Source organism: Mustelus asterias, chromosome 12, assembly GCF_964213995.1.
Source record: "Mustelus asterias chromosome 12, sMusAst1.hap1.1, whole genome shotgun sequence".
Taxonomy (NCBI): domain Eukaryota; kingdom Metazoa; phylum Chordata; class Chondrichthyes; order Carcharhiniformes; family Triakidae; genus Mustelus; species Mustelus asterias.
In genome coordinates, this window is record NC_135812.1 from 17,642,576 (window position 1) to 17,657,870 (window position 15,295).

The 15,295-nt window shown below is 41.5% G+C and overlaps 1 protein-coding gene across 4 annotated transcripts in view; it reads left to right on the plus strand.

Moving 5' to 3' along the window:
- taok1a (TAO kinase 1a) overlaps positions 1-15,295 on the plus strand; it is a 156,687-nt gene that overhangs the window by 91,313 nt on the left and 50,079 nt on the right. For all 4 annotated transcript variants that reach the window (XM_078224842.1, XM_078224843.1, XM_078224845.1 and 1 more), the window contains exons 4-5: positions 14,600-14,701; positions 15,235-15,280. In XM_078224842.1, the coding sequence (XP_078080968.1) occupies positions 14,600-14,701; positions 15,235-15,280 (148 nt within the window). The remainder of the gene's footprint in view (positions 1-14,599; positions 14,702-15,234; positions 15,281-15,295) is intronic.

Consider the following 15,295-nt stretch of genomic DNA (forward strand, 5'->3'; position numbering starts at 1 on the left):
GCCATTTTACAGTGCAGTGATTTTTGTTTACTGAAAAGAGCTGTGTCAGGGCATCTTAATTTTTTAATGGTTAGACTGCTGACAATTTTGGGAAATTCCAGACTCAACTGCTTATATTTCTATTCACGCAATGCATAAGACTAAAGCAGATAACAATGGCCCAGAATTTGAGAGGCTTGTGGCAGTGAACTGTCAGAGCCAAATATCAGTAAAATCACCATTGTTCTTGTATTGCTGTTATAAATCCCATAAAAAGTGAAACCTTGCTCGGTGAGATTTAACTGGGTTTCTAAATGGTGAGCTGAATAATAGCTGCTGCATCTGGTCTTGAAGTAATTTTATATTTGTGGAACGTTGTTAGATTTCTCGTCTCACAATTAAATAGTAGATTTTTAAAACTAAATTTTAAGTTTTGTTTTGATCATTCTACCCTAACCCCATGCGTATGCCCCAATCTTCATTTTGTCCCCTCAATTCTTGAGAAGTGATTTGATTATTGGTGCTTTACATTTCCTGTTGGCTGTCTGATAATTCTTTAATGCATTTGGCTGTTTCAGCATCTTGATATCACGCAAGCTCGATGCTAGAAATCTCCATTAAACAATGCTGCAATTATTGTCCATTAACAGAGGTTAAAGTTCTTTTCCCATAAGTTGCTAGATTCCTCAGCATAGTTTTCTTCGAGTTCAGTAACAAACATCCTTGCTTTGTTGACCGCAAAGTCCGGGTAAATATTGTATACTTCTATTTATATTGTGTTTGGTCTAATTTCAAAATACATTTGAATTGCTTCCTGATATCTCAGGCTGTGCTTTATTATTGCAACATCAAACTTAATTGTCAAAAAACATTTTGTTTCTACAACCTTTGGCCATACTTGCATCTGTTTTTTTCCAAATCTAGCCATTTAACTTTTAAGAATTCATGTCACTTATTCCCACCTCTTTCTCTTATTCCCACCTCTGTAACATTGCTCAACTTCAGTTTTGTCTAATCTCATCCATGCCTTCATTACCTCTAGACTCGACTATTCCAATGTATTCTGGCTGGTTTTCCACATTCCAGCCCCCGTAAAATTGAGGTCATCTGCTACCCGTGTCTTAAATTGTAGGAAGCCCACTCTCCTTTCACCCCTGTGGTCGCTGACCTACGTTGCTTCCCAGTCGAGCAACATCTTGCTTTTAAAATATTCATCCTTGTTTTCAAATCCTCCATGGTCATGCCCTTTCCTACCAACCGACAACCCCCTGAGATATCTGCATTCCTATAATTCTGGCCTCTTTTGTGTATTCCCAACCATAATTGCCATGTCTTTTGTTGTCTCAGTCCCAAACTCTGGCATTCCCTCTCTACACCCCTTTGATCTTTCTACTTTGCTTTCCTCCTTTTAGATAATTGTTAAAACCTTCCACTTTGGCCAAACGTTTGGTCAACTGATCTAACATCTTCTGTGGTTAGGTGTGATACTTAGAATGCTCCTGTGAAGTGCCTTGGGGCATTTCATTACATTGAAGGCATTAGATAAATAAATACAAGTTATCTTTTTAACATGTAATGGATTTCACCACCTACTTTGCAGATGGGAACTGACTTAAATAAACTAGCTGGCTTTTGAAACAGGTTTTTAACCAGGGGTTTTAATTTTACAATAGAGAAGCTCTGATATAAAAGGTTGATTTTCCCCCCCCCTTGGATGCACAGAGTTAAAATTGCTAAATAAACAAAATGCAGGCTAGTGCAGAAAGAAATCTCAGTAGAACTAAGACTTCCTAACAGCTGTGGAAGGAATGTATCAAATGAATTGTAGCATGTTTTTTACTTCTATTTTCATGCCAAAAATTAGATCATAAGCAGAAAGTGTCTATAATTGGCTTTGAACATAAGAAATAGGAGCAGGAGTAGGCCATCTAGCCCCTCGAGCCTGCCCCACCATTCAATAAGATCATAACCCTTAGTTCCCTTATTGATCAGAAATCTATCTACCTGTGACTTAAACATATTTAACGCGGTAGCCTCCACTGCTTCAATGGGCAGAGAATTCCAGAGATTCACTACCCTCTGAGAGAAGAAGTTCCTCCTCAACTCTCCTAAACTGACTCCCCCTTATTTTGAGGCTGTGTCCTCTTGTTCTTGTTTCCTTTCTAAGTGGAAAGAATCTCTCTGCCTCTACCCTGTCTAGCCCCTTCATTATCTTATATGTCTCTATAAGATCTCCCCTCAGCCTTCTAAACTCCAACAAGTACAGACCCAATCTAATCAATCTCTCCTCATAAGCTAACCCCCTCATCTCCGGTATCAACCTGGTGAACCTTCTCTGTACTCCCTCCAAGGCCAATACATCCTTCTGCAGATAAGGGGTCCGGATGGGATGTACCCCAGGTTACTGTGGGAGGCGAGGGAAGAGATTGCAGAGCCTCTAGCGATGATCTTTGCGTCGTCGATGGAGACGGGGGAGGTGCCGGAGGATTGGAGGATTGCGGATGTGGTTCCTATTTTCAAGAAGGGGAATAGGGTAGCCCAGGAAATTACCGACCGGTGAGTCTAACCTCAGTGGTTGGTAAGCTGATGGAGAAGATCCTGAGGGACAAGATTTATGAGCATTTAGAGAGGTTTAGTATGCTCAAGAATACTCAGCATGGCTTTGTCAAAGGCAAATCGTGCCTTACGAGCCTGGTGGAGTTCTTCGAAAATGTGACTAAACACATTGACGAAGGGAAAGCGGTAGATGTGGTTTATATGGATTTTAGCAAGGCGTTCGATAAGGTCCCCCATGCAAGGCTTCTAGAAAAAGTGAGAGGGCATGGGACCCAAGGGGCTGCTGCCCTGTGGATCCAGAACTGGCTTGCCCAAAGGAGGCAGAGAGTGTGTATAGATGGGTCTTTTTCTAAATGGAGGTCGGTCACCAGTGGTGTGCCCCAGGGATCTGTTCTGGGACCTTGCTGTTTGTCATTTTCATAAATGACCTGGATGAGGAAGTGGAGGGATGGGTTGGTAAGGTTGCCGACGACACGAAGGTTGGTGGGGTTGTGGATAGTCTGGAGGGATGTCAGAAGTTAGAGGGACATAGGATGCAAGACTGGGCGGAGAAGTGGCAGATGGACTTCAACCCAGATGCGTAGTGGTCCATTTTGGCAGGTCAAATGGGATGAAGGAATACAATATAAAGGGAAAGACTCTTAGTACTGTAGAGGATCAGAAGGACCTTGGGGTCCGGGTCCATAGGACTCTAAAATCGGCCCCGCAGGTGGAGGAGGTGGTTAGGAAGGCGTATGGTGTTTTGGCCTTTATCAATCGAGGGATTGAGTTTAGGAGTCCGGGGATAATGATGCAGCTATATAAGACCCTCGTCAGACCCCACTTGGAGTACTGTGCTCAGTTCTGGTCGCCTCATTACAGGAAGGATGTGGAAAAGATTGAAAGGGTGCAGAAGAGATTTACAAGGATGTTGCCTGGATTGAGTGGGATGCCTTATGAGGATAGGCTGAGGGAGCTCGGTCTTTTCTCCTTGGAGAGACATAGGATGAGAGGAGACCTAATAGAGGTATATAAGATGTTGAGAGACATAGATCGGGTGGACTCTCAGAGGCTTTTTCCCAGGGTGGAAATGACTGCTACGAGAGGACACAGGTTTAAGGTGCTGGGGGGTAGGTACAGGGGAGATGTTAGGGGGATGTTTTTCTCACAGAGGGTGGTGGGCGAGTGGAATCGGCTGCCATCAGTGGTGGTGGAGGCGAACTCAATAGGGTATTTTAAGAGACTCCTGGATGAGTACATGGACTTAATAGGATGGAGGGTTATAGGTAGGCCTAAAAGGTAGGGATATGTTCGGCACAACTTGTGGGGCCGAAGGGCCTGTTTTGTGCTGTAGTTTTTCTATGTTTCTAAAATTGCACACAGTACTCCAGTTGCGGCCTCACCAGTACCTTGTACAATTGCAGCAAGACCTCCCTGCTTTAATACTCCATCCCCTTTGCGATAAAGGCCAACATTCTATTTGCCGCCTTGATCACCTGCTGCACCTGCAAACTGAGTTTTTGCGATTCATGGACAAGGACCCCCAGGTCCCTCTGCACAGTAGCATGTTGTAATTTTTCACCATTTAAATAATAGTCCATCTTACTATTATTCCTTCCAAAGTGGATAACCTCACACTTGTCAATGTTATACTCCATCTGCCAGATCCTCGCCCACTCACTTAGCCTATCCAAATCTCTCTGCAGACTCTGCTCTAGTATCATCATGTTAACCTTGGATTGAGCATATTAGTACCAACATTAAACCAAATTCGAACTGACCACTATTATGGCTGTTGTGACATTGATCACAGCTCCCTTGAAATGACTGATGTAAACGGATGATTCTTGCACATTAAACTGTAGAGAAATACAAAACATAGCTATGGTATGCAGAACTCTAAGCTGAGAAATTACAAGATATGCAGGTCATGCACATCCAAAAATAAATTGACATCCTTAAATATTTAATTGTAATTTAACCTAAATATTTTTAGATTGAAGTGTTCTAATGTAGTAGTTAACTGTCACGGAAAGGTACATGGTGATTTTTACTTTTGAGTAACTAGCAACACCAATTCCTACCAAAGGAAACCATTGTTGCTCGAGTACAACTGATGAGCAAAATTCTGTGCATCTGGGATAGTTGTCTTTTCAAATACAATAGCGGGATTCTTTCCTGAATTACTGTGGTATCCTTTGAGTCACAACCCTTACATCAGAATTTACAATTTATGCCAAATTATTGCACATGATCTGACAATAGACTTGATGGTTCTGCGGGAGCAACATCAACACGCTGCTGAAAATGGTCAGGAGAAAATGATCTGCACGTGGCACAGTGGTTAGCACTGCTGCCTCCTGGCGCCAGGGGCCCGGTTTGGTTCCAGCCTTGGGTGACTGTGTGGAGTTTGCACATTCTCCCTGTGTCTGCGTGGGTTTCCTCCCACAGTACAAACATGTGCAGATTAGGTTGATTGGCCATGCTAAATTGCCCCTTAATGTCAGGGGTACTAGCAGGGTAAATACATGGGGTTAAAGGGATAGGGTCTGGATGGGATTGTTGTCAGTGCAGGTTTAATGGGTCAAATGGCCTCCTTCTGCACTGTAGGTATTCTGTGATCTTTCTTGCAATTTCACACACGCTGACTTCTGTGATTTTGAACTCCACGGTCATTACAAGTATTGTTACCTAAATCTACTTGGAATAATTAACAGCTCTAAGAACCTTTGGAGATTATCATTAAATATTGAAGTGTGATATTCAGAAAAACATAGTTTCTTGGTATCAGGGTTGTGAAATTCTGGTCCTGCACCTCATATTATAACTCACCTCAACAGCAAACATCACCTCAAAGGCAATGCTGCAATAGTATTACTCTATTGAAAAGTGAGGATGTGATTTTAAAAGTATTTCAGATTGGATTACAAGTGTGGGGGGTAGTGCACTTTATCATTTGCTGTATTTGATGTGGTTTCCACAATTTCTAAATAAAGTGGGAGATAACATTTTATCGCCTTTGAAATGGCATCAGTAGGAGTTAAACTTGCACATCGAATATAGTCTGTTAACTATATCTATCTATATTATTAAGAATTATTGCATCTAACAGATCATTATTCTGAGGTGTTGTTTATTTTGTTGCACCAAGTTTATTAACACTTGAATGCTAGTGGTAAAAACATCATATTCTGTCAAAAACAACAAACCACAACTGGATGAGTGGATTAACAAGAAACCGAGCAAGCAAGTGCAAACAGTATATAAGAAACGAGCAGCAGTTGCAATCAGCAAGGAGAAGGGGAAACCAATGAAAAACATACCCAAGTATTTTTTTTCTTTTCAGCTGCTTTCTTGTTAGGTCATCACATAGTGCTAAAAATATTTGTTATCAGCAGCTGAGATAAACTTTAAAAAAATTGCCAAATCTTTAAACTTGATTGTAAAGTTGTTCATGGAATCTTGGAAATCGATCCAGTACATTTAGGCATCGTAGGCCTACCTTGTCCCTCAGGGCCTTGAACTTGAGTTTTGAGTATGCTTGGATCTTACTTTGCTGAGCTTGTGTGGAAGACAGCAGAAAAGTTGAAGTGCCTGATCTGATGTACATTAGCTTCAGGCCTCTGCCTGTGAAATCTCAGTGCCTTGTAAAATATCAACTCTTCAGTTGGTTGTTAGCTGACTATTAAAAATGGTCAATGTATCTGTCAGAGACCCATGCCTGTTGCTCAGCATCTGTGAGCAATGTCATGAGATCTTAAAGAACATAAGAACTAGGAGCAAGAGTTAGGCCATCTGGCCCCTTGAGCTGCTCCGCCATTCAATAAGATCATGGCTGATCTTTTTGTGGACTCTGCTCCACTTACCCGCCCGTTCATTATAACCCTTAATTCCTTTACTGTTCAAAAATTTATCTATCATTGTCTTAAAAACATTCAATGAGGTAGCCTCAACTGCTTCACTGGGCAGGGAATTCCCACAGATTCACAACCCTTTGAACAAAGAACAGTACAGCACAGGAAACAGGCCCTTCGGCCCTCCAAGCCTGTGCCGCTCCTTGGTTCAACTAGACCAATCGTTTGTATCCCTCCATTCCCAGGCTGCTCATGTGACTATCCAGGTATGTCTTAAACGATGTCAGCGTGCCTGCCTCCACCACCCTACTTGGCAGCGCATTCCAGGCCCCCACCACCCTCTGTGTAAAAAACGTCCCTCTGATGTCTGAGTTATACTTCGCCCCTCTCACCTTGAGCCCGTGACCCCTCGTGATCGTCACCTCCGACCTGGGAAAAAGCTTCCCACTGTTCACCCTATCTATACCCTTCATAATCTTGTATACCTCTATTAGATCTCCCCTCATTCTCTGTCTTTCCAAGGAGAACAACCCCAGTCTACCCAATCTCTCCTCATAGCTAAGACCCTCCATACCAGGCAACATCCTGGTAAACCTTCTCTGCACTCTCTCTAATGCCTCCACGTCCTTCTGGTAGTGCGGTGACCAGAACTGGACGCAGTACTCCAAATGTGGCCTAACCAGCGTTCTATACAGCTGCATCATCAGACTCCAGCTTTTATACTCTATACCCCGTCCTATAAAGGCAAGCATACCATATGCCTTCTTCACCACCTTCTCCACCTGTGTTGCCACCTTCAAGGATTTGTGGACTTGCACACCTAGGTCCCTCTGTGTTTCTATACTCCTGATGACTCTGCCATTTATTGTATAACTCCTCCCTACATTATTTCTTTGTGTGGAGAAGTTCCTCCTCAACTCAGTCCTAAATCTGCTCCCCCTTATTTTGAGGCCATGCCCCCTAGTTCTAGTTTCACCCACCAGTGGAAACAATTTCTCTGCTTCTATCTTATCTATTTCCTCAATCTTATATGTTTCTATAAGATCTCCCCTCATTCTTCTGAATTCCAATGAGTATAGCCCCAGTCTACTCAGTCTCTCCTCATAAGCCAACCCTCAACTCCGGAATCAACCTAGTGAATCTCCTCTGCACCCCCTCCAGTGCCGGTATATTCTTAAGTAAGGAAACCAAAACTGTACACAGTACTCCAGGTGTGGCCTCACCAGCACCTTATACAGCTGCAACATAACCTCGCTGTTTTTAAACTCCATCCCTCTAGCAATGAAGGACGAAATTCCATTTACTGCCTTAATTACCTGCTGAACCTGCAAACCAACTCCTTGTGATTCTTGCACTAGGACACCCAGGTCCCTCTGCGCAACAGCATGCTACAATTTTTTACCATTTAAGTAACAGTCCATTTTGCTGTTGTTCCTACCAAAATGAATGACCTCACATTTACCAACATTGTACTCCATCTGCCAGACCCTCGCCCCCTCACTTAGATTATCTAAATCCCTTTGCAGACTTTCTGCGGCCTCTGCACACTTTGCTCTGCCACTCATCTGCGAATTTTGACACACTACACTTGGTCCCCAACTCCAAATCATCTATGTAAATCATAAACAATTGTGGTCCCAACACTGATCCCTGAGGCACACCACTAGTCACTGATCGCCAACCAGAAAAACACCCATTTACCCCCACTCTTTGCTTTCTGATAGTTAACTAATCCTCTATCCATGCTAATACATTACCCGTAACACTGTGCACCTTTATCTTATGTAGCAGTCTTTGGTGCAGCACCTTGTCAAATGCCTTCTGGTAATCCAGATATACCGCATCCACAGGTTCCCCATTGTCCGCTGTGCATGTAATGTTCTCAAAGAATTTTATCAAATTAGTCAAACATGACCTGCCCTTCATGAACCCATGCTGCATCTTACCAATGGGACAATTTATATCCAGATGTCTCGCTATTTCTTCCTTGATGATAGATCTTTAGGATTTTAGTACCTAATCCAGGCTGACGCTCCTAGTGTAATAGTGTCAGAGTGTTGTCTTTCCTCTGAGACATTAAACCAAGGCATTAAACCCTGACACAAGGGTACAAGAAATAGAAGAGGGAGTAGGTCACCAGGCCCTTCAAGCCTGTCCCACCATTCAATTCAATCCTGGCTAATCTATGCTAGCCTCAACTCCTTTTCTGTGCCATTTCCTCATCGCCCTCTCTCCCTTGATCGATCTATCAAATATTTATCCACATCCAATTTGAGCACTTTTAATGATCCAACCTCCACCACCCTTTGAGGCAGAGAATTCCAGAGATTCACCATCCTCTGCGAGAAGAAATTTCTACAGACCTCAGTTTTAAATGACCAGTCCTTTATCTTGTAGTTATGTCTGCTTGTTCGAGACTCTCCTACAGTGAAAACATCTCGCCATCTACTCTGTCAAGCCCCTTCATGATCTTATATGTTTGAATAAGGTTACCACTCACTCTTCTAAGCTCCAAGGAATGCAGACCCAGACTATTTGGTCTGTCTTGATAGGACAACCCTCTCATCCCAGATTAAGGCTGGTGAATTCCCTATGGATTGCCTCCAATGCTATTATTTCCTTTTTTAAGTAAGGGGATCAAAACTATGCAATATTCCAGGTGAAGCTTCACCAGCACCCTGTACAATTGCAACAAAACCTCCATATTTTTGACTCCAATCCCTTTTGCAATAAAGGCCAATATGCTGTTTGCCGCTTTAACTACTTGTTGGATCTGCCTGCTAGCTGTTTGTGATTCTTGCACGAGAACACCTAGATCCCTTTGTACTTCACTCACCTGCAGTGTGTCTCCATTTAGATAGTAATCTGCCTTTTGATGCCTCCTACGGAAGTGTATGACCTCACATTTCCCCAGATTGAACTCCATTTGCCAGGTTTTTGCCCAGTCACCCAATCTATCTACATCCCTGTATCCTCATCACAACCTGTCCTTCCACCTATCTTCGTATCTTTGGCAAATTTGGAAACCTTACATTCTGTTGCTTCCTCCAGGTCACTAATGCAAATAGTGAACAGTTGCAGGCCAAGAACTGACCTCTGTGGTATTCCACTAGTTAACATCTTTCCACTCTGAAAAGGACCCATTTATTCCAACTCTCATTTTTCTATGTGACAGCCAATTTTAAATCCATGCTAACACACTTCCTCCAATTCCATGGACTTTTGCTTTATGCACCTGCATCTTGTCAAATGCTTTTTGGAAATCTAAGTGCACTACATCTACTGGTACCCCTCCGTCTATCCTCCCTGTTACATCCTCAATTTGAGCAAATTTGTCAAACGTGATTTACCTTTCATAAAACTAGGTTTGATTATATTCAGCTTTCCTAAATGATTAGCTATTTCCTTTTTGATTATTGACTCCAGTGTCTTGCTAATAATGGATGTTAAACTAACTGACCTATAATTCCCTGCCTTCTGCCAAAATATCCCATGGCATTACTTCCCATTTAACGCAGATGCATGTGTTCAGCCAATTTATTTCATTCCACATAATATCAAGAAACAGATGAGGAAATCTAGATACGGCAAAGGCACTGGGTCCTGACAACATCTTGCCTGGAGTGCTGAAGAGTTGTGCTCCAGAATTAGCCATTCCCCCAGCCAAATTGTTCCATTACAGCTATTACACTGACAAAGAGGAAAATTACCCAGGGATTATCCTGTCTATGAAAAGCATGACAAGTCCAATCCAGTCTCCTCATTGGTCTCCTCATTGGTGCTCTCCCAATCTTCAGCAAAGAAATGGAAGCTATCATTGTCAGTGCTTTCAACCAGCACTTACCAATAACCTCAACAATGCTCAGTTTGGGTTCTGTCAGTTAGGCTTCACCTGGAGTACTGTGTCCAGTTCTGGGCACCATACTTGAAGGATGTAAATCCATTGGAGAGAGAGTAAGTACAGAGGAGATTGCCAAGAATTATTCCAAGGATAAACAATTGTAACTATGAAAATAAATTGGAGAAGTTGGGTCTGTCTTCCTTGGAGAAAAGAAGGCTGAGAGGACGTAATAAAGGTATTCAAGATCCTGATGTGTATGGACAGGATAAATAGTGAGAAACTGTTTGCTCTCATCAGTATATCAAACTATAAGGCAGATTCAAAATAATGGAGAAGAGGAGTAGAGGTGATCTAAGGAAAACTTTTTCACCTGGAGTCTGGAATGAATTTCCTGAAAGGATGGTGGAGGCCGGTTTGATCTAGATATTCTAGATGAGTTGGATTGTTATCTGAAAAGAAAGAAGATTACAAGGTAAAGCAAGGGAGTGGAATTAGGTAGAATGCTCTTTCACCAAGCCAATGCAGACTTGATGGGCTGAATGGCCTCCTGTTCCGTAAAGATTCTGTGAATGAATGCAGCTCCAACAACATTCAAGAAGCTTAACATCGTCAAGCACAAAGCAACTTCTTCATTGGTACTCCATCCACCACTGAAACATTCAATGCCTCCACTGCCAACAGGCAGTGATTACATCTACGTAATGCACTGCAGCAACTCACCAAGGCTTCTTCAACCATCTAAATCAACGGCTTCTACTGCCATTCCTTCACACTCAGGTCAAAATCCTGAAACTTCCCACCTACCTGCTGTAGTTCAAGAAAGACTCACTATCACATTTTCCAGAACGATTTGGGAGTGCTATATCCTTGGCCTTTCAAGCAATGTTCACATCCCATGAATTAATTTTAAAAATGATCAAGAGAATGGAAGCTCTCCCTGGTGTCCTGGTCAATATTCATTACCTGCTTTATCTACATTTACAACACTGATTACCAGGGTCAATTTCTTTTTCCTCGAGGGCTGCTTTTTCATAGGCTCTTTGGATCTAAAGCTTTAAATTATAAACTAATCTTGGTGCTCAGCAGGCAGCCGAAAAGTCAACAATAATTGAACAGTTTTTCATCATTCACCCACCCCGTCCACCCTGTCATACTCTTCCGAGTGGCTGATTCTGAAGCAAACCCGAGGCCTGAAATGCTGGACTCTTCTAAATCGAGTGAGTTTCCAATTTGTCTACAAATCAAAGCTTTTTAAAAAAACATGCACAACAACAGCAAAAATGTGTACTATTAGACATGTGTAGCAGAAACATTTTTTAAGAGCTTAGGAAACAGAAACTGGATTTCCCTCGGTTTATATTCTCCCTCTTCCAGATCTCTCTCCTGTAAACCTCACTGCAAATAATTTATTAGACAAATATAGAGATGATAAAAAAGACAACTGGAAAGGATTTAACTTTGTTTACTTTCTCACTTGGTTACTGTTGTTACAGCAAATTTGTAAACTTGAAAGCCAGGCTCAGGAGCAGGGCTTTAGAAGGAAAGGTAAATATTTTTAAGAGTTGGGAAGTCATTTGCATAAATGAAATAAACTGAGAGATCCCTCCTCTTCCTTGGTCTCTTTCCTGTTCATATTTTCTCTCTCATTTTCTCTCTCTCTGACACAGCCAGAGCTGCTTTTACAAGCACTGGCTCCCCCCCCCACCCCTTTCCTGTCTCTCGCATACTGCTGCTCCACGTTCTCCGGACACAGGTTCCCTCCCTTCTGTCCTGCTGCTCGATCAACCATAGGTTCCCTCTGTTCCTCCTCCAAAACTACCTAAATTAGCTGCAAGTGCTATGGATTGTCCGGAGGTCAAAATTACACTAATACTGCAAGAATGCCAATTGGCTTCAGATCTGGTGTGTGACCTTAATGCTAAGTACTAATGATGAAGCAGCCTGCTCAGTTCCAGTCCTTGCAAAACTGCCCATTTAAAAATCTATATGTGGAGTCCTGATGTATTTGATGTAAAAAGTTAGACATAATGCTGAATCTTGCCCATGATCCATGATCATCTCTGCAAAGCTCCCTGTTGGGCTGACGTCAGTATAGCTTCCAAGCATCTCACTCCTCCAGGCCTTCAATAGAAAAAGCATCAATGACATCCTTTGTGATTTTGAAAGAGGTGCTTTATCACCCTTTGTGCTCCTTGACCTTTCATCTTACAGTTGACCATGCTGTCTTCCTCCTCTCTTTTATTGTTCAGCTTTATGATTGCTGCCTTGTCCAACATATTTTCAAAAATGACACACTCTGCCCTTGCGCAGTCACCTTCATAATCCTACCAGGCTTCATCCCCTTCCTTCTGTCTACATGCTGCCTCTTTATGACATCATCTGCAGATGATCCGGTTGATTACATATGTGGGTGACACCCAGCTGTTTCTGCATCACTTCCCTCAAACCGACAATCACCTTTGATCACCAAACAAGCAGTTAAATCATGACTCAATCATAACTTCAACTGAAACATCAGGATGAGGTAAACCATTATTGATTCTTCCAAAAACTCTATCCCACTACCTGGCTCAGACTATTTGAAACCTTAGCATCCTGTTCAATAACAACTTCCATTTATGTCACCTGTTTAAAATAGAAAAATATCTCAAGATACCATCACACTGTCATGTGAAAAGAATGGACACTGAGCAAAAAGGAAAGATTAGGAGAGGTGATCTAAAGTTTGGTCAAAGTGAATGGGGGTTATAGTTAGATGAGGGAAGGTTGAGTCTGAGGATGAATCTGCACTCGAGATTAAGATATTGGCCGGAATTCACCAGCCATTCAGGTCGGCAGGGTTCTCTGGTTCTGTCGACAGTGCACCCCCTGCGGCGGATTTCACAGCAGCGTCGGGTGGCTTCAGTGGGAATTCCTCTGGACAGCGGTGGAACCAGAGGACCATGTCGCCAATGAACAGTCCGTCGCCTCCCACCACCATGAAAAACGTTGAAGGGAAACCAAAGAATCTCGCCCATTGTTTTTGGTCGCGATCTTATTGTGCTAATCACAGCGAAACTGTCACCATTTTCTGCCATTGTTCTTCTAAAACCTACAGCAAATTCTGGAGTCTGCACATGTGCAGTCAATTGTGAAGTCGCTGTTTCGGGTGCTGCTCCATTGGTTGTGCTGGTGATGTCCTCCCCAGAATGTAGTCAATTAGAAGCATTTGAACTGACAATACTCCCAAGCTCTTGTCTTTCATGTTGAATAAAGTAAAGCTGGCTTTTTATTGGTGTACTAAGTTCATAATTACTGTTGAACTGTCTCATTGGTGCTGATAGAGTAATTTTATATTTGATGAATATCAAATTCCTCCATTATGATAAATTCTACATCTTTAAAATATTTTTTGAATTTTTTAATGGTATTTTGTCTTCAATCTTAATCCCTTGTGTGTGTCCCAATCATCTATTTCACTGAGATCTGTAATTTGGCACGAATTTAAGCTGACTTCAGGAAAGGGGAAATTCCTGCCACAGAGATCACTGTGGACAGTTTTCTTTGGGGTCAGCAGCGAGTGCCATTGCTTTGTCACTGTCCTGAATTTTACATTCACTGGCAAGTTCATAATGCTGACACTTGCCTGCCGACTTCCTGTAGGCTTTGCACTGGAATTTGCGGTAATTAGAAATCCATTTTGCAGAATGCCCTCGACTGAGGGTCTGAGATCTGTGTGAACAGACAGTCAACTGTGTATCTACTTAACCAATCAGATTGAAGAACTCTTAACAGGGGGTACAGGGTCCAAACCAGGAAGTATAATTTAGAATGTTTAAGTCAATGGCAAATCATGGGCAGAAAGCAAAATAGATCCAAAGAAAGATCAGAATCAAGATAAGAGGTAAAAGACAGAAAGGAAGGGTTTGTTTAGAAAGTATATATATTTTTTAACTTAAACAATAGTTATGAAGGATAGAGATTCCACACCTGTTAGTTTTCGGTGCTGGGGAATTTATTGGCAGTATTTAAGATTAATTGCACAGTTAAATATCCACTTGCAAGTAAATGGGCAAGCTGTTTCATTTCTGCCAACTTTAGTGGGTATCTGGTGAGTAAATGCAGCAACTTCATACCCATCATATGATCCAATAGTGAGTCTCTGGGTAAAATACCAGTTTAGTAAAGCTTCTTGAGAAGGACAAAATCCTGATTTCTGCATTTAACTGGTTGTATGCAATATCCAGTAGTGGCTGACAAACTATTTAATATTAATAGAGCATTGACATTCTCTCCAGTATTTTTACTGCAAAATCAAATGTAATATCTTTTGTCCTTGTTGGTGATTTGTTTTAAACTAGGTTCAAAAATATGTTGCAATTTTGCTAACCATTACAAACATTTCTTACAGAAATGGCAGGATATTATCAAAGAAGTCAAATTTCTACAGAAGTTAAGACATCCAAATAGTATTGAATACAAAGGTTGCTATCTAAGGGAACATACAGCCTGGGTAAGAAATGTAATTTATTTACCAATATGCAAACTGACTGCATGCCACCTGTGTATATTGTTAATGAAATATCTTAGAGCTCCTTAGTAATTTTATGCTGAATGTTGTTTTCAATCTTGGAGCTATTGGAAAACAAATTTTTGTTTAAACAGGCTTCAAAGTCTGAGAGCTGCAATTTAGTTGCTGGAACTGTTTGTTCAGAAGGACAAAGTTGGTTACAAATGGTTAATATAAGAAATAAATGTTTATGCACAAATCTCTTTGGCTTATTTGCTTTATTACATTAACATCTAATGGTGATCAAAATGAAACCTTTTTTAAAATACCTATCTAATAATCCATTTTCAATCGATGGAAATAAAGGTGAAATTTCATTTCATTAAACATGTATCCAGTGTACATTCTTTGCTGTATAATTAGAGATGCGGCAATCCCATTTTCTTTCTAATGAGACCTGTGAATATCCAAAAATTGTTTAACTTAGTTAAGCTGTTTTAAACATAATTTTATCAGCTGTTTTGCTCTTTTTGCAGCTGGTCATGGAGTACTGTTTAGGGTCTGCTTCGGATCTTCTAGAAGGTAAAAAAAAATTCA